The sequence below is a fragment of the Camelus bactrianus genome, chromosome 12 (assembly GCF_048773025.1).
Source record: "Camelus bactrianus isolate YW-2024 breed Bactrian camel chromosome 12, ASM4877302v1, whole genome shotgun sequence".
NCBI classification, from domain to species: domain Eukaryota; kingdom Metazoa; phylum Chordata; class Mammalia; order Artiodactyla; family Camelidae; genus Camelus; species Camelus bactrianus.
The window spans coordinates 40888347-40907856 of NC_133550.1; the positions used below are offsets into that span (position 1 = coordinate 40888347).

General features: G+C 34.7%; 1 protein-coding gene across 9 annotated transcripts in view; it reads left to right on the forward strand.

The window, feature by feature from the left end:
• Nucleotides 1-19510, forward strand: part of EEA1 (early endosome antigen 1) — a 454815-nt gene that overhangs the window by 360868 nt on the left and 74437 nt on the right. For 7 of the 9 annotated variants that reach the window (XM_074375294.1, XM_074375296.1, XM_074375300.1 and 4 more), the window contains one exon: nt 12644-12736. In XM_074375294.1, coding sequence (XP_074231395.1) covers nt 12644-12736 — 93 coding nt within the window. The remainder of the gene's footprint in view (nt 1-12643; nt 12737-19510) is intronic. The other 2 variants (XM_074375301.1, XM_074375302.1) reach the window with 1 other exon arrangement.

The following is a 19510-nucleotide window of genomic DNA, read 5'->3' on the forward strand; positions in this document are numbered from 1 at the left end:
TAGATTTCCCCTCTTCAGGATGGAAACATGTTCTCTTAGTTGCTTGGAATCATGGCTGCCTCACCAAAGTTTATGTCACCTTCCTGGAAGCAGCCTATACTTCATTACTGGTTAATGTAGGGCATACAAAGATTCATCCTCTTGCCTCGATTAGAGACTAATATGAAGGGTCATTCTAGCTTCATGACTCTTAGTCGGACTAACTGAGGCTGCCGTTCCAACTGTGTTATTTGATCAATACTGTTCAGTTTCTCCCTTGGCCCAGTCATGCTCCCCATGTGCCTGCACATGTGTTCTTGAGAGCACTCCCCAATAAACCTTCTGCTTGCAGATTTTAGTCTCAGAATCTGTTTCCTTGGGAGCCTGAATTACGAGTCATCGGCTATTTGGATTGTCTTTCTCAGGGATTATTGTATCATAAAAGATGGTAATATTCAGGATGGATTTTAATTTTATGAATTTTGTTTGAAACATGTTTTACATATCTTTTGTAAGAAGAATCCATAGCCAGTAGATTAGAATTTTTGTTAAAGATACTGGAGTATTACATGGTAGGTCTTCAAGCACATTCTGGGATTTTGAACATGGCCCACAGATAGTCTGTTCAGGAAATTTTATCATTAGCACCTTTCCCAGTTCCTTCAAGTGATTTTTAGACTTGAAGAATGAAAAGTGGCATCTTCTTAGAACTAGACTGTGAATTCTTATTTTGATGTATTTTTGCATCTGTCTATCCATATTTATTGAATCAAAACACCCTATACTTTAAACTTGCTTAAAATATGTAGATCAATTTTAACTGTGTTAGATATTTTATTATATGTTAGATATTTAAAAATTGTTAGATATTAACAACTTTTATTCTTTTACTTAATATCAAGTTCATTGTATGATGTCTATAAACCCAATTTAGTTACTAGTAGCTTGTCTATAATTAGTTTTGTGTAGTCTCAGTGACTTGGCTGCCTTTTTTTTTTTTTTCTGATTTAACTGCTTTGAGAGGTAAATTACTTCATGTAACTATTAGTAACCAGTAACTAAGTTTGAGTTTTCAAAGTATCCATAAAAAAGCTAAGCATATATAGAGACTGGGAATATATTTGACTTTATTTCTGTGTGCATGCTTTTAAGTTAGCCAGGTTAGGACCCACATGAAGTATGGAATATGAATTTTGGAGGCAGAAGGAACCATGATCTTGTTCTGTCCTTGTAATGTGTCATTGAAGAAGCTGAGATTAGAAAGATAAAGTGTCTTGATGGGTATCAGAGAGATGGCCAAGAAACATTTGAGATAGCAGAGAGAATATTGAATTAGGACTTGGGAAACCTAAGTTTTAATTGCAACTCTCTCATTAATTAGATAGCATAGTGATGTCAGGTAAGCCAGTTATACCTTCTAGGGCTTCATTTCTTCATCTATGAAGTGTTACATTTAGAACATGATTTCTGAGATGTTTTCCAGGTTTTAAATTTTGAATCTAGGTCTTTTCTGAGAGAGGTGCACTTAATAATAATACATTTATCTACTATTTATAGTATATCGACCAAATGCCAGGCGCTGACTAAAACATTTTACACATACTGTTTCATTTAATCCTCACAACAATTCTGTGAGGCTGACATTAACAGTTTCATTTTACAAATGGGAATTTGGGTCTTAGGTTAAATAAATTTATAAAGCTTCTAAGTAGGTAAACTGGAAGTTGACTTCAGGTCTGTGTGACTCCAACCACTATATTCTGAATCACTATTCTTAGATTTAGATGTACTTTTGTTTTTGGAACACTTGACAGGCCCTGCTGAAAATGAGAGCCAATTGCATTTAGATAAGTATATGCTTCTCGCCCCATTCTCTGGCATAGTGTAGTGTGTCAGTAGGTTAGGCAGGAAAGACTTAGGATGCAGAAGTACATTGTGTGGTGGTGCTTGAGAAATTTTGGAGTGGGCTAGAATCAGGTACAACAGGGGGGATATAGCCTTTTAGAAGCCACTTAAAAGACAAATTGAATAGGGATTGTACTTAATTCAGCATTAATACTTTAATAACATAGATGGCTATTTGCATACTCACTGAAGTTGTAGATGGCTCTAAGTTAGGTGGAATTGCTCACATTTCAAAAAAATAGGAATTGTTTTCAGTTGAAAGCTGATATAAGTGAGTTAGGGTTGCATGTGGTATATTTTTAGGGAAGCTTACTATTGTATACGGTTTTATGATGGATAGGAAAGCATCTGTAGAGTTATAACGGTAGGTCAAGGTCATATTATGGAAAAGTCTGAGTAAGCCTTCTACGTCAGGATTTGATATAGATTGGGATATATTGAGTTTTAAGAAGAAAGTGGAGAAATGAGAAGGAACTCAGGACAAAAAATAATTAGCAAAAATGAATTATGAGACAAGTTTAAAGGTGTTAGAGTTATAATGGAGATTAGAATGAAGAATATTAGTGGCTATTTTCAAGATTGAAGAGAGAGCAAGCAGGAAAGGACAAGAGACAAATTTTATATGAAGTTTGAAGCTGACAGGAGTTAGGGATTAGGAGTACAGAAGCTATAATATGAAAAGTAGAAGGTCCTTCCCCAGTAATTGTTGCTAATGGTTTCTTGTGTATTTTTCCACAATTTTTATGCATATGTCCATTAACATTAAACAGTATAATAATACTCTTCATATGAGTTGAATTCTTTTTTCCACTTAATACAATTTGGAGCTCTTTCAGTATTAGCATTTTCAGAATTGTGTCTTATATTATTTGTTTATTTTTAATAACTACATTATACTTCGTTATATGGATTATCAAAATTTAATTATTTCCCTATTGAAGGACATTTCATTTGTTTCTAATCTTGCTATTATAAACAACACTGCAGTGAACATGCCTGTACACATATATAGGTCTCCCTTTAATGAATTTGTCCGCTGCATAATTTCCTAGCAGTGAGCCAGAGAGTATGTACATTTTTTGTATATAGTTACACTCCCACAAATAATGTATGAGAGTGATGGTTTTCCAATACCCTTTCTACCAATGAGTATTGTCAAAGATTAAAAAAAAAAAATTGGTTTTACTCAAATACCCTGAAAACCATATTGGCAGTTGTCATTTACTCTTCTAATCTCTGGTTTAATTTAAAAAGTTAAAAAAGAAACAATGGAAGTAGAATAATGTAAATCTTGGAGTAGTTATATTAATTATTTTTAATGTTTGAAAACTATTGTGTGTAAATTAAACTCAGGTGGACACTTTTATTGTATCCTTACTAGGAATTGTGATGAATACTCACTCTGTATCGGGCTCCTGCCCTCAAAAAGGTTCCTTTTCTCTTTTGAGGAGAAGGTATGACATTATATCTACTGTATCTAATTGTATCTGTTGCTGCATGATAAACCATCCCCAAACTTTGGCTTTGGTTTAAAATCACTACCATTTTGTTTGCTTTAGATTCTGTAGATCAGCATTTTGGGCTAGGCTAAGCTGAGTGATTCTTCTGCTGGTCTCTCTTGGAGTTACTCATACAGCTGGAGATATCTGTGGCTTTGATTGGGATCATAGTCTACTGTGGCTTCACTCAGATTGCTGATTATATTCATTGAGCCACATATGTCCAAGGGTATTATGGGCTTATATGGTGGCAGAAGAGTTTCCAGCAAGGAGTGAGCAAATCCATTGTGCAAGCACTTCTCAGATCTTTGCTTTTATCTCATTTGCTACTCTGTCAATAGCCAAGGCAAGTCTGGCCAGCCCAGAGCCCATGTGGGAGAGGATTACACATAAAAATTACAAGGGCATTAAAACATAGGCACAATTCATTGAGGGTCATTACTATAACAATCTACCAGCACTTTCTTCCTCCTTGTATTATGAGTAAGTGTTACAGGAGAAGTATAAATAAAAGATACAATAGTTTTAAGAACAGAAATATTTCTTATCTAAGGAAAGGTTGTATGATGTTACCAAAGTTGAAAAGACTGATTTCACCGACAGTTGCAAACTGTTGATTTTCTAGATTTTTAACTGACATTTTTCTGTATTAACTGACATTTTTCTGTAAAGAAGTTTTCAGTATCTTTCGGGGCTATTTGGTTGCTGTGAACTTCAGTGTATACTGGATGGGCAGGATAAACGCTTAATTCTTTTCCTTTAATTATGAATTTTCAGAGTAAGAGTTGATACACTACTCTAATAGTGATCAGTGAGGCTTGCTTATTTGTCTTTTGACTTTTTCTTTCTTCGAGAAAAGAGAACTCATGGATTTTTAACATATTTCACGAATTCATGGATTTGTATATATTTAGTGGGTTTCAGTCATTTGAAGTCAGTGTAATTTTTTTGATGTGCAGATTGCCCCAGCTGTGGCTAGTGGAAGTACCTTGAAGGTGACTTGTTATTTTGACTGGACCCTAACAGTGTTTGATAGTCTCTTTGCTTTGTGGCATAACAACATGTCCCAGGTTTATCTTATAAAATTTCTCCTCCAGGCTGGAATAATCCATTTCTCCAAAGAGTCCTGGCTCTTTTAAATGGAGAATGCTGTTCAGATAGCGCTGTCTGGACATTTAGAGTGCTCATTGCTTCTCTGTTTTCATTGCTTTTAAGATTAGAACTAGGTTATATATACACATATACATATTGATAGATAGATTTGAAAAGCAAAACAAGAGTTCAAATTTAAGATTATAAAATGCTTTTTCCTTATTTGAGTTTATATTTTTAAATTTTATACTGAATATCTTGGTTCTTAACATTAACACAATTTTCATAAATATATACATAAAATAGCTTTAAAATAACAATGTTAATATTGTTAATAAGATTACTGAATGAATTTTACTTTTTTTTTAAAAGCAATTCTGTTTATCTTTATACTATTGCTCACTAAGGCTATATAGTCAAAACACTGTTCTTAAAACACTTGAAATAATTATTTTCTTTGTGTGGCTATACCACTAGCTTGAGATTCAGTTAGGTTTAAAATTTTTTAAAAAATTTAAAAATTGTGGCAACATAAAATTCAGCGTTTTTATTTTAAAGCATACAATTTAGTGGCATTATGTACATTCATATTGTTGTGCAACCATCACAACTATCTATTTCCAGAATTTTTTAAAATCATTACCAAACTGAAATTCTGTATTATTAAACAATAACTCCTTATTCCCCTTACCCCTGGCCTCTTGCAACCACTATTTTATTTTTTGTCTTTATGAATTTGATTATTCTAGGACCTCATATTAGTGGAGTCACATATATTGGTCGTTTTGTGTCTGGCTTATATCATTTAGCTTAATACTTCCTAGGTATGTCCATGTTGTAGCATGATTAGAATTTCCTTCCTTTGAAAGGCTGAATAATAATCTATTGTACGTATATATCACATTTTGTTTATCCACATATCTATCAGTGGACATTTGGGTTGTTTCCACCTTTTTAGCTATTGTCAATAATGCTTCTATGAACAGTGATGTACAGATATCAATTTGTGTTTAGTTAGACTTTAGCTGAGGTTTTCAATAAATGAGGATTATTAACTCAGCTAGAGAACATGGGAGGAAATGAACTTTTTCCCTAGGATGGTAAAACATTGAGATAAGTGGGTTTGATTTTGGATATGATTCATTTGAGGTGCTTTGGGAAATATAGAAAGTAACTGGAATTGTGGTGTAGAGATAGAGTGCTAAATTAAGTCTTTTTTATAGTCTAGGTGAGAGATGATGACACCTTGAACTGAGTTAACGGCAAAGGAGATGGAGAAGGATAGATTCAAAATTAATGTAGATGATTGTCTATTCTACATTTTGAAATCCCAGTCTATCCCTTCCCATCCCCCACCCCCTTGGCAACCACAAGTTTGTATTCTTTGTCTATGAGTCTGTTTCTGTTTTGTATTTATGATTTGTTTGTTTTTTGTTTTTAGATTCCACATATGAGCGATCTCATATGGTATTTTTCTTTCTCTTTCTGGCTTACTTCACTTAGAATGAAATTCTCCAGGAGCATCCATGTTGCTGCAAATGGCGTTATGTTGTCGGTTTTTATGGCTGAATAGTATTCCATTGTATAAATATACCACATCTTCTTTATCCAGTCATCTGTTGATGGACATTTAGGCTCTTTCCATGTCTTGGCTATTGTAAATAGTGCTACTATGAACATTGGGGTGCAGGTGTCATTTTGAAGTAGGGTTCCTTCTGGATATATACCCAGGAGCGGGATTCTTGGGTCATATAGTAAGTCTATTCCTAGTCTTTTGAGGAATCTCCATACTGTTTTCCACAGTGGCTGTACCAAACTGCATTCCCACCAGCCTCTCCAGCATTTGTCATTTGTGGATTTTTGAATGATGGCCATTCTGACTGGTGTGAGGTGATACCTCATTGTAGTTTTGATTTGCATTTCTCTGATAATTAGTTATATTGAGCATTTTTTCATGTACCTATTGATCATTTGTATTTATTCCTTGGAGAATTGCTTGTTTAGGTCTTCTGCCCATTTTTGGATTGGGTTGTTTGTTTTTTTCTTATTAACTTGTATGAGCTGCTTATATGTTCTGGAGATCAAGCCTTTGTCGGTTTCATTTGCAAAAATTTTCTCCCATTCCATAGGTTGTCTTTTTGTTTTACTTATGATTTCCTTTAATGTGCAGAAGCTTGTAAGTTTAATTAGGTCCCATTTGTTTATTCTTCTATTTCTATTGCTTGGGTAGACTGTTCTAGGAGAACGTTTTTGAGATGTATGTCAGATAATGTAGATGATTGAATTAACTTGGGATTGGATGTGAAGTTTAAGGAAGAGAATAGTTAAGGGTAATGCTTTGAATTTAGGCAAGATGAGTATGTGATGTTTTTGTAATTTGAGATAGAGAATGCAGACAGGTAAAAGGTTTGTGGAAAAAGATAATGGATTTGGTTTTGAACAAAATGACTTAGGGGTGCTTCCAAGGCACTCTGGTAGAAATATTTAGCAGGACAGGAAAATATGAATTTGAAGTTCAGCAGAGATCTGGATTAGATTTAGCATTTTGTTTTTGTCTGCATTGGGGGTAATTAAAATTAAAGGAGTAAATGAGATCACCGAATAGTGTACAGTAAGCTAAGAGATTGAGCATGAAAACTCCCTGGGAAGCCCTGGAATGCTTTCCATGACATAAAAGCAGTATCATTTGCAAATATACTTCTCAGTTCATCTGAATGTGGTAAGGTCTTAGCTCTTAATAGTAGTAAAGAGGTAGTGAGGGCCCTAAGAAATCTTCGATTATTGTTTTTAGTGCAAGGATCAGGTAATGTATTTAAAGCACCCTTCTTAGGGTCTGCATATAGTAGGTGGCTTTTCACATTTTTTGAATTTGTGAAAATTTTCCTAATTGGTTTTTATGGTGGGCTGAGGGTGAAATAGTGTGACAAAATCAGTGCTGAAAGTTACATTTTATAAGAAATCCTAATAGATGTCTTTTAAGTCCCCAAGGTTTTGAGGTTATATGTCATTTAATTTCTAATACTTGTATCCTTTCCATTTTCAGAAATAATTTTGCTAAGCATAAGGTGTGTTTAGTATCCTATAACAATTTTTTTCAAGTATTTTTTTAAAAGTAATAATTCATTTTTCAGTCAAGTCACCTTTGTGTGTGTGTGTGTGTGTGTGGCAATTAGTCTATTATTAACTCAGCTTTTGCCTGTTTGTCTTATTTCCAGTCTAGTTTCAAAGTGTTATGGGTTGTTTATTTGCTTAGTAAGCATTTACTATGTCTCTTTTGTGTACAAAGATTAGTTATCCTTTTAGTTAGTTTTAGTGCTTTGAAGCTAGGTAGAATTTAAAGATGAGGTTCTTTATTTCAGTAGCAATTAGGTTGTAAAACTGAGTTATTTTTCCAGTGAAATTCTTGTTCTCTTCCTGCTTGATCTTCTCTGGAGTAGAGTCATAAATAGTGGTAGGGGTGGGGAGATTATGTTGAGTTTGAAAGCTCTGACTCAGTATATCACCAGATATTAGAAAAACTTCTGTTCTTCATCTATAAAATAGTTGTTTTTTTATATGCTACTAGGCGTTTGTTTTGATTCTGGTCTTCTTTGCTATCAGATTTTCAGTCACAATTAGAAGACTTAGCTATTGGTTGCTTTGGATTAGAGCAGTACAGTTATCATTTTCACAAGTTGATTGTTTAGATCAACTGAAATAGATCAAATATGCATTTCAAAGAAATTTCATGTTGTTAAAACTTGTATGATAGTGATACTTCCTTTCAAGGTATTGCATACAGTAAACAATGATAACTTCCCCCCCTGTGAAGTACTGTTTTTTCTTCAAAAATTTGCATGTGATTCTTTGAAAGCAGTTTTTGCAGATATTAATACTACTTTATGTTGATCTTACAGTTGTTGGTAGTAGGAATGTATTTTTATATTATCAACAACCTAGGGTAGCCAGATATATAGCAGGCACCTGTTCTTATTTGGTTGAAGTAAATACTTTGAATACCATATACATTTTTTTCCTCATACGATATAAACTTTTTTCCTTATATTTTCAAATTTTGATCTGTTTGGTGGAGGCCGCTAAGGAATAATGATAGGTGTTGGATAAATATAATCATCTAGATCTTTTTGCAAGCCCCAATTTTTTTACATTTAAAAAAGTCTGAAAATTAGAATAATATGACCATGCTAATAAAAATTTTTGGGAGGAGGTAGGTGGGTGGTTAACAAAATCATTAACACAAATCTCATCCTTTCAATAACATAGGGAAAAAATAGTAACAACAACAAAAATAACCCTAACATAAAATGCATTAATCTTCTATGACCTTTCGAACTCTGTTTATGTCTTTACATAATTGAAGTCATAATATATGCAAATTTTGTACTTTTTACCTCTTGTACAAATTCAACATCATATCACATGTGTTGTAAATTTTCTCCACAACCTTCACTCTTGGCACTTTTAATTGTCAGGTTTGTTGAGTGTGTTTGTTACAATTTTGTTAACCTATTCTTTGTTTTGAAGATAGTCCACTTAAGATTTTATTATATAAGCTTGGGTGTGCAGCTTTATAATTTGACATCTGTGTTTATTACAAAGTGATCACCACCCCAGGTCTAGTTGCTGTCAATCACCATACAGTTGACCCTCTTTACCTATTTTCCCAACCTTCTTTACCTCTTGTAACTACTCATCTGTTCTCTGTATCTGAGTTTGTTTGTTTTTTTTAGGTTTCACATATGAGTGAAATCATGTAGTATTTGTCTTTCTCCATCTGACTTATTTCATTTAGCATAGTCCATCATGCGCCAAGGTCCATCCATGTTATTGCAAATACTGCAGAATTTCATTTTTTGTGGCTGACTAGTAGTCTAGTGTGTGTGTGTGTTTATCACATCTTCTGTATCCATTCATCCATTGTTGGACACTTAGGTTGTTTTCATATCATGGCCATTGTAAGTAATGCTGTAATGAACATAGGGGTGCATATATCTTTATGAATTAGTGTTTCTGTATTTTTCAGATAAATACCCAGAAATGGAATAGCTGGGTCATATGGTAGTTCCATTCTTAATTTTTTGAGGACTCTCCATACTTTTTTTTTCATAGTGGCTACACCAGTTTATAGTCGAATCACCAGTTTTCAGGGTTCCTTTTTCTCCACACCCTTTCCAACATTTGTTATTTCTTGTCTTTTCTGACAGGTGTGAGGTGATATCTCATTATGGTTTTGATTTCCATTCCTCTAATAATTAGTGATATTGAACATCTTTTCTTGTGCCTGTTGGCACATGTCTTTGGAAACATGTCTGTTCAGATCCTCTGCTCTTTTTTTTAATTGAGTTGTTTTTTGGTTGTTGAGTTGTGAGTTCTTTGTATATTTGGATAATAACCCCTTATCGAGTATATAATTTGTAGATACATTCTTCCATTCAGTAGATTGCCTTTTTGTTTTGATGATAGTTTCCTTTGCTGTACAGAAGATTTTTAGTTTGATACAGTCCCATTTGTATATTTTTGCTTTCATTTCCCTTACCTTTGGAGTCAGATCCACAGAAACTGATGTCAGTGAAGTTACTGCCCATGTTTTCTTCTAAAAATTTCATGGTTTCAGGTTTTACATTCAAATCTTTAATCCATTTTGAGTTGTTTCATTCTTTTGCACATGGCTGTCCACATGTGTGTGGGTTTACATTGCTGGGCTCTCAATTCTGTTTCATTGACCTGTGTGTCTGTGTTGTGCCAGTGCCACACTGTTTTGATTACTGTAGCTTCATAGTATTGTTTGAAATCAGGGAGCATGACACCTCCATTGTTTTCTTCTTAATATTATTTTGACTATTTGGGGTCTTTCATGGTTCCATACAAATTTTAGAATTATTCTAGTTCTGTGAAATATGCCGTTAGAACTTCAATAGGGATTGCATTGAATCTGTAGATTGCTGTGGGAAGTATGGACAATTTAAGAATATTAATTCTTCCAATCAGTGACTGTGGAATATCTTTCCATTTGTATCTTCTTCAATTTCATTCATCATTGTCTTTTGGTTTTTCACTGTACAGGTCTTTTACCTCTTTGGTTAAATTTATTCTTAGTTATTTTATTCTTTTTGATGTAATTGTAACTGGGGTTGTTTTGTTAGTTTCTCTTTGTGATATTTGCTATTGGTGTAGAAATGCTACAGATTTCTGTATGTTGAGTTTATATCCTGTGACTTCACTGAATTCATTTATTAGTGCTAACTGTGTGTATGTGTGTGTAGTCTTTCTGGTCTTCTATATATAGTATCATGTCATCTGCAAAAATAGTGATGGTTTTACTTCTATTTTTCAGATTTGGATGCTTTTTTCTTTCCTTATTTTATTTTTTATTAAATTAAATTAAATTTTATTTTACTTTGCCTAATTGCTTTGGCTAGGATTTCCGATGGTATGTTAAATAAAAGTGTCTGTAGTGGGTATCCTTGTCTTATTTCCTGATCTTAGAGGAAATGCTTTCAGCTTTTCACTGTTGAGTGTGGTATTAGCTGTGGATCTGTCATATATGGCCTTTATTATGTTGAGGTACGTTTCCTCTATACCTACTTTGTTGAGAGTTTTTGTCATAGGTGGATGTTGAATTTTGTCAAATGCTTTTTCTGCATCTATTGAGATAACTGTATAATTTTTATCCTTCGTTTTGTTAATATGTATCATGTTGATTGCTTTGTGGATGTTGAATGATCTTTGCATCTTGGAATAAATCCTACTTGATTATAGTGCATGCTCCTTTTAATGTATTGTTAGATTCAGTTTGCTAATATTTTGTTGAAGATTTTTGCATCTATGTTCATCAAAGAAATTGGCCTGTAATTTTCTTTTTTGGTCTGATTTAGGTATCAGGTTAATGCTAGCTTCAGTGGGGGTGTGACCATTGGCACTAACAGGTTGGATGGAGAATTCCAAAATGGTGCCAGCCAGCACTGGTATTAGCAAGGTAGCCTGAGATCACATAAATGGCTCCTGCCAGTGACTCAGTCCCTGGGGGTGTGCCAACTGGTTCCTGCCCCTCCAGCAGATGCTTCAAGGCTAGTAGGTGAGTCCCCTTTACCCATTGTTCATGCACTTTACAGCTTGGTGTTTTTGCACTGGTTTTCAGGTCAAATGAGTCTTTGTGCAAGTCCTTTAAGAGCAGATTTTCTATTCCCTATAGTTCTCTAGTTTTCCCAGGCATATTCCCCATTGGTTTTCAAACCCAGGTGTTTTGGTTCTCATCTCTTGTGCAGGGTGTAGGTGTTGGGGTGCTTAATGTGATGCTTAAATCCCTTGCTTCTCAGGGGAAAGATCTATTCCTTTGTGATCCCTCCCGATTGTGGCTTGCTGTAGTTTTGGTTTTGTGACTGCCTCTCCTATCCATCTCATTGATGTCCTTTTACCCTTTGCTGTGGAGGTTCTGTTCATTCAGTTTCCAGGTCCCTTTCTGGGAGAACTATTCCATAGATAAGTGTACATTTGTTGTGTCTGTGGGTGGAGGTTCGTTCAGGATCTTTTTACACCATCATCTTGAACCCTCCAAACTGTCTCTGACAATGGAATATTAAGTATTGGAGATAGATTGGTAATGGTTAGTACGGTGGTAGATGGATGGGTGACTAGATAATGTGTGGTGTGTTGATCTTTTTAGCTCCCCTCAAATTATTGTAGTTTAGTTGGTGTAGTAGAGAGCAATGCAAGAGGAATTAAAATTTTAGCATTTTGGTTCTGCTTCCTTTTTTTTTTTTTTTAACAGTACAATTTTGAGAAATCTTTTAGCTGCTTTGTGATGTCTATTTTCTCTCTTTTCTTATCTATAGAGATAACATTATCCCTGCCTCTCTCAGAGATGTCATTGTGATTAAATAAGATATTCTGTGAAAGTGAGATGAGGATGATAAAGCACTATACACAAAAATAAACTTTATTAGTTTCAAAAAAAACTAAAACTGAGAGAATCCAGGTAGAGATCTTGATAAAATATTAGGTACAGTCGGTCTCCAGTAAAGGATAGCTTCTACTACTGTTTGTTATTATTGAGAGGATGTCTACTTGTATGTATAAGGCTAGCCTTGATTACTGTTTAGGTTATTAAATAGTTTATGAATATATTGTTAATATTTAATTTGATTTTCCCCCTTCTGCTTGTGTTTCAGACTCCTGGGAGAGTTGGCTCTCAAGGTTCTGATTTAGATTCATCAGCAGCTCCTATAAACACTGTGGATGTCACTAGTGAAAGCTCTTCAGAGGTATGAAAATAAAATTTTACAATAAAATTCAATATTTAAGGAAAAATAGCAAATATTTCAAGTAACAACTGGTAATTTAAACTTTTGTAGAAAAAGTTCTCAGAAATCTTTCTTACAAATTGAAAAGCACCTTTTGAATCATATTTATGGATAGCTATTTGTGCTTAGTTGAGACTGAGAAAGTGTATATTAAGACCGAAAAATAGTAGTACCAATTTGTCTTTAATGTTAATGTCATCTCAACTTAATGAAGATTTTTAAATCTGTGAAGAATTACAGTTGATTAGTATCTAATTATGTTTGTACTGTCATGAACTACTAAGCTAATGAAAGATTAGATTAGCTATAAAGTTTATACATTATTTGTTGTCTTCATTTATGACTTTGTAAGAACTTTTATCTTTGATAACTTATTGAGAATTAATGGATAAAGTAAATAAGTCTAAAAAAAAACCATCATTTTTCCAAAAGTCAGCCTTAGTAGTTGCTTTATTGTTATTATTAGTTTTAACAAACAATATATGATCATTACAGAAAAAGGAGGTAAGATGAGAGAAGAACATAAAAACCACCCATAATACTGCCCCTAAGAGATTGATACACTTGTGTTTCTGCTCTGACAGTTTTTGTCAGTTGTCCCTTTCTGAATCTAACTGTACTATCTACCCAGTCCCCTTTTCTCTACTCTTCCCCACCTCTTGGCTGGTGAGTCTATTTTTGTGTTTGTTTCTGGATATGTCTCTATCCATTCATCTTTCTGTTTTGTCTCTTTCTGGCCATCTGTCTTCATGTATATGTGTATTAACTGTAATAAGATCTAACAAGACTGTGAAAGTGAGAAGTAAAAGTATCAGTTGAACTTTATATTATGAGCAAGTTTAAGGAAATATATTTAAGGAAAACATTCCAAACTGTGTTCACGATGTGATGAGCTCAGAGTGCTCAGTTGTAACCCTGGAAAGGAATTTAGTAGTAATTGTTGACCTCATTCAGACCAAAAACAACAAAGAATCTCCAAAAGGTAGTGAGCAGTGGCTGGTAATCCTGCTGTGCTTTCTTATCAGGGTCCCTTTTCTATTGTCTGTGATAGCCGTACTCTCTTTGTTATCCTTAAATCTTCCGTATGTCTTACCTTATTCTCACCTTCCTTTGGTCACTCTCTATATCATTGAGAAAATAGGAACCATTAGATGAATGTGCTCATTTTGTCACTAAAAGCTATACTTGCACCTCTATTCTTTTTCTTACTTTTGTACGTGAAAGACAGGTCTCTTTTCCTATCAGACTTCAGTCATTTTGCTTTTGCTCTGGATTCCATTCTCTCTCATATTCTCAGCTTACCATCTTTCCCTCCTACGATTTTGATTTTTACCCATGCCACAAATTATTCCCATCAGCGTATAAATACTGCTTTAGAGGTGCCATTAACCTGAGACTCCCTTAAATTAAGTTTGGTGCTTGAAATTCTTCAGATTACTCACTAGTGTAAAATCCAACTACCCACCCAAGGGTTATTGGTGATTATGAATTCTCAGGAGATGTTGTTTTTTCCGTTAGCCCATGCTAAGGTACAGACTTGTTTAAGATGTTGGTCGATGTCTCTCCCCCTCCCTCAGTCTCTTTTTCTCTTAATCTTTCTCTCAGGTTATTTCCCTTTTACTCTGAAGTTGGCTTCCCACTTTGAACAAACTCTAGGTTTTAACATTGTTCCTTTAGCAGCCATCTAAATGAAATTTGAAATATGGCTTCCAGGATTTTAAAGAAATAGAAATAAAGCAATACCTTGCTTTAGTGCTCATTTTTCTCACATTTTATATATTATTATGTATAATAATATATATAACAGTATCTTAGTATAGGCTATTATAACAAAAGCACTGAGTAGCTTAAACAATAAACATTTATTTCTCACAGTTCTAGAAACTGGGATGTTCAAGATCAAAGATCTGGCAGATTCTTTGTCTGATGGAGGCTTGCTTCTTGGTTTATAGATGGCTGTCCTCACATGGTAGAAGGGGTTTGAGAGCTCTCTGGGGTCTCTTTTATAAGGGTACTAATCTTACTCATGATGGCTCTACCGTAATGACTGAATTATCTCCCAAAGATCCCATCTCCTAGTACCATCACATTGGGGATTAAGATTTCAACAAATGAATTTTGAGGGTAGATAAACATTCAGTCTATAACAAATATATAATACATATAATATATAATGTAATAAGTGATTTTTTATGTCAGTTGTTCTTGTCAGGGCAGTTGTTCAGACTATTTAGTATATCACATTGCAGAAGCAAATGTCTTTATTTACTCTTTAACCCTTTCCAGTCTGGTTTCCATCCTTAGTATTCACTGAAAGCACTCACTAATGACCACCATATTACTAAATCCAATCTTCATTTTTCTGCTCCTTTGGCTAGGGAGAGCAGCCTTTTCTTGTGGTGCTGTCCACTGGTAAGTGGTAAGGGTCCACTGAAGTTTCCAGGTTGCCGGCTTCTCTAGCATCTAGTTTAGAATATATGATGCAAAAAGAAAATGCAGAGTACTCACCACTGTCTCAGTCCTTGGCTTCTGAGCTCCTTAGCTGGTCTGCGTTTCTCTCTTTATCTGTCAAAATTGTCTTATGTTTGTTTTATATATAATGCCTAGGGATTTTAGCTGTGTTTAGCTGGAAGAATAAAGAAGGGTATCTATTCCATTTTATCTGGAACTGGAAATCTGACCATTTAAAAAACTGAATTATGTTTTTATTAATGAATTGTAAGATGACTTTATCTATTCTGAGTACAAGTCCTTTGTCAGTGTTTTGATTGCCTCCTGTTCACCCCATTGCTAAGGGAAGCCCCTCCCTAGACTTATGGGGATGGCTCAACACATAATTAACCTGACACTAGATAAGTGAGATCAACAGCAGTTTATTATTCACATATACTCACAGCCCAGGTGAGGAGGACACTGTGTGCCAAGTAGGGCCACACAGGGATTGCACTTGGGGAAGAAACGAACACTCAGGGGCTGTGAGAAGCAGTCATTATAGTATCAGGAAGGTGAGGTGTCTGCTTCCTACAGGAGATGTGATTGGCTTGTTTGAATAATTCCAGGGACTGGTAGGAAACTGAAACCTGCTGCTCAGGCTTAAGCAGGCCCTGTGCCTGCTCCCAGTGCAGAGGAGGGTTTTTGGGCTAGAGGACCTTATCTGCTGGAGCAGAGTAAGGAGGGGAGCTTGTAGTTAGATCATTGAAGCTCTTCCAGTTTCACCAGTTGTCAAGGCAGCATATAATATTGGGCCTTAATTTTAGGCCTTATACAATCAGAAATATGTGATGTGTATATTTTTTTTACAATCTGGCTTGTTTTTCATTTTGTTAATGATGTCTTTCAAAGAGAAGAAGATTTAAATTTTGGTGAAGTGCAGTTTGTCATCCTTTTCTTTTATGGTTAGTGCTTTTTGGGTTCTACAAAATTTTTTGCCTACCCCAAGACTGCAAAACTTTCTCCTGATTAAAAAAATAAAAACCAAGCTGCAAGGATACAGTGTACAACACAGGGAATGTAGCCAATATTTTATAGTAACTATAAATGGAGTATAACCTTTAAAAATTGTGAATCATACTGTACACCTGTAACATATAATATTGTACATCAACGATATTTTAGAAAAAAAGACTGAAGGATAAAAAAATCATTTTAGCTTTTACATTTAAGTCTGTGGTTTATTTTAAATTATTATGTATGGTATGAGGTAGTGGTTGAGTTTCATTTTTTCCATGTGAATATGGAAATCACATTTTTTCCCCCATATGCCTGTCAGTACCATTTGTTGAAAATGTTACCTTTCCCCATGGCATTAAATTTTTACTTTTGTGGGAAATCAGTCAACCTTATATATGTGGGTTTTTTTTTTAATGTTCTTTGATCCAGGCATAATGAACTCCTAATTTTAAGGTGTTTCAAGTTTTTTATTATCTTTGGACTTTTGAATATGCTGATCTCTATGCCTTACTTGTTCTTGGCTTTTCATTTTTCTTGGTTAACATCTGGTTATCCTTCAAGTGTCATCGCAGATAATTACTTTTTTTCAGTAAACTTTCCTTGGCTCACATGTAGGATGGATACTTCTTCCATGTTCTTCTATGGAAAAGTATTCCTTATCCTTTTGGTAATGACTATTATTATGAGATTCATTTCTTGGTCGAATATTTATTATTGCCAGACACTGTTCTGGATGCTGAAGATATGGCAGTGAGTGAAATAGTAAAAAGTTTTTATCTTGGTGAAACCTATATTCTAGTGGGTAGGAACAGGCAAAAAACCCAAATCACACTAAAATTGTAAAGAAGGAGGCAGTGTTATTTTGAAAAATAAAAGCAGGGAAGGGGGCACAGAAAGTATTTTGGGTAGGTGCAATTTCAAATAGGATTGTCAGGGAAGATGTTTCTAAGAAAGCGGATAGCTCAGAAAGAACTAAATGAAGTGAGGAAACGAGTCATGTGAACTTCTGGAACAAGCATGTTGCAGGCATGTGGAACAAGTAGACAGTCTCCGAGGTGGGAGCATGCCTGGCGTGATGAAAAAGCCAGGAAGCTTGTGTGGCTCCAGCACAGTGAGTGTGAGGGGAGGCTGGGATAGTGAGGTAATGAGGCCCACCTCATAGGGCCATTTGGCTTTTGTAACGACTTGGGTGTTTTACTCTTGGTGAGATGGGAAGTCACTTGGGAGTTTTGCGCAGTGAAACGACAAAATTTATTTACGTTTTTGTAGGATACACTCTAGCTGCTCTGTGGAAAATAAAATTGTTAGTGGGGTAAGGATAGAAGCAGAGAGACTGTTGGAAGTCTATTGCAGTGATGCATGTTCACTGTGAGGGTGGTTTGGATCAAGCGATAACAGTAAAGGTCCTGAGATTCTGAATATATTTTGAAGGTAGTTTTAATAGGATTTTCTGATTAGTGGAGTGTAAAATGTGATTATTTTCTTTAGTAAATTTTTCAAGAAACCTGCTAGCTTATTGAGAGTAGGGACTTCATTTTATTTTACCATTGTGTTCTCAGCACGGTAGCATAATGACCTAGTAATCACACTCAGTAAATACTTTTTGAATGAATGATTGAATGATATGCGGATGCTTACAGTGAAGAAATGAGTAAAATGGTAGGCAGCATAAATATATTGTGGTAAAAAATGCAACAGTGCATTCTTTTGAAAAATTATTCTGTAGTTTTAGTACTCGGGACTGTGGTTGCCTGGAAGACAGCACTTTCATCAGCAAAAAGAAAAAAAGTGAATTCATGTTTCTTACTTTCATCCCCTAGCTAGTCCCATTTAAGGGTTCTTAACAAAAGGAACAATGATATTAATGATAGCTAACATTTATTGAATGTTTTCTTTGTATCAGATGTTGTGATAAGCACTTAGCATTTATTATTTCATTTAATTCTCATGCAACTCCCCCATATGAAGTAGGTGTTATTTTTACCTCCTTTAAGATGAGGAAATTGAAGGTCATACATGCTACTAAGAGTGGTATGAATCCAGGTTTCAAGCCCAGGACTGGCTTTTAACTGCTACCCTGCCTTGCTTCTCACTTTGGAACATTTGTTTGCAGTCTTTTTGCTTGCTATGGTCCTAAGTGATGTTAGAGACTCAAGGAACATCTTAGCCTCCCAGTTCTTAATGTTATCAGTGCCAATGATCTTTATTACCTCTTTTCTAGTTACTCAAGCCCATGGTAGTACCTTCCATCTTCTTATCAGGTAGAATAGTTTCATCTGAAATGTTAAAATCGTATCTCTGCATTCTTTACCTTAACCGCTTGTCCTCGAAAAAACTTTTTCTCTCCTCACTACTTAACTTCTTTGGCCTTACTGAGTATTTCAGGTTTTTAATTTCTATTTTTTCTTCTAGTCTCTCAGCCTTTCTTAGCTTCATTTCCTTTACTCTCTAACTGTACATCCAATGACAGTTAATATTTGTTTAGCACTTATAATGTCTCAGGCACTGTACTAAGCATTTTATATACTATACAATAACTCTAGAAGAACAGATGCTAATATCAGCCCCATTTTATAGATGAGGAAATGATATTTAGCAAAATAAAGTGACTTTTAAAATTCATATAGTCAATATTGGTTGTGACTCAAAACCACATCTATTTTTGACACCAAACCCATAACATTATAAACTTTATAACCTATTGTCCTTCACCACTGTCTTCTTTTAATTTACTTTCTCCTTGATCCTCTCAATTCCTCTATCCTCTTATCCTTTTACTGTTCCTGTCTGACAAAACCCCAAACCAAAGATAAGTGTAACATCTCACATTTAAAATATAGATATTGTTAGGTATAGGGATTTTGGGAAATTGTTTTTAAATGATTTTATTTGGCTCATAAAGTTAGAATAAAAGGTTACCTACTGGAAACCTACCTACTGGAACACATGGGTGTGGACAAGAATAGTATCTTAGGCTAGTGGAATATGGTGAAGACTAAAAATTGCTTTCATCATAAGAATTTTTTTTGTTGAGAATGTTATCTTACATAAAGGTATTTGTTAAAACTGCCAGTCATTTCTTGATCTAAAATAAAAACTAGTTTGCCAATAATGGCTCTCAGATAAGCAAGAACAAAGTATTATAAACAAAAAGAGTAGTTATATTCCAACTGAAGCAGCTGGTTACTATAATACTGAACCAGAGGAAACTTGTAGCATGAGGATGGAAACTAATTTTCAAAGTCCTACTTTGGATAGGTCTTTCACCTTTCGTGCAGTTACTGC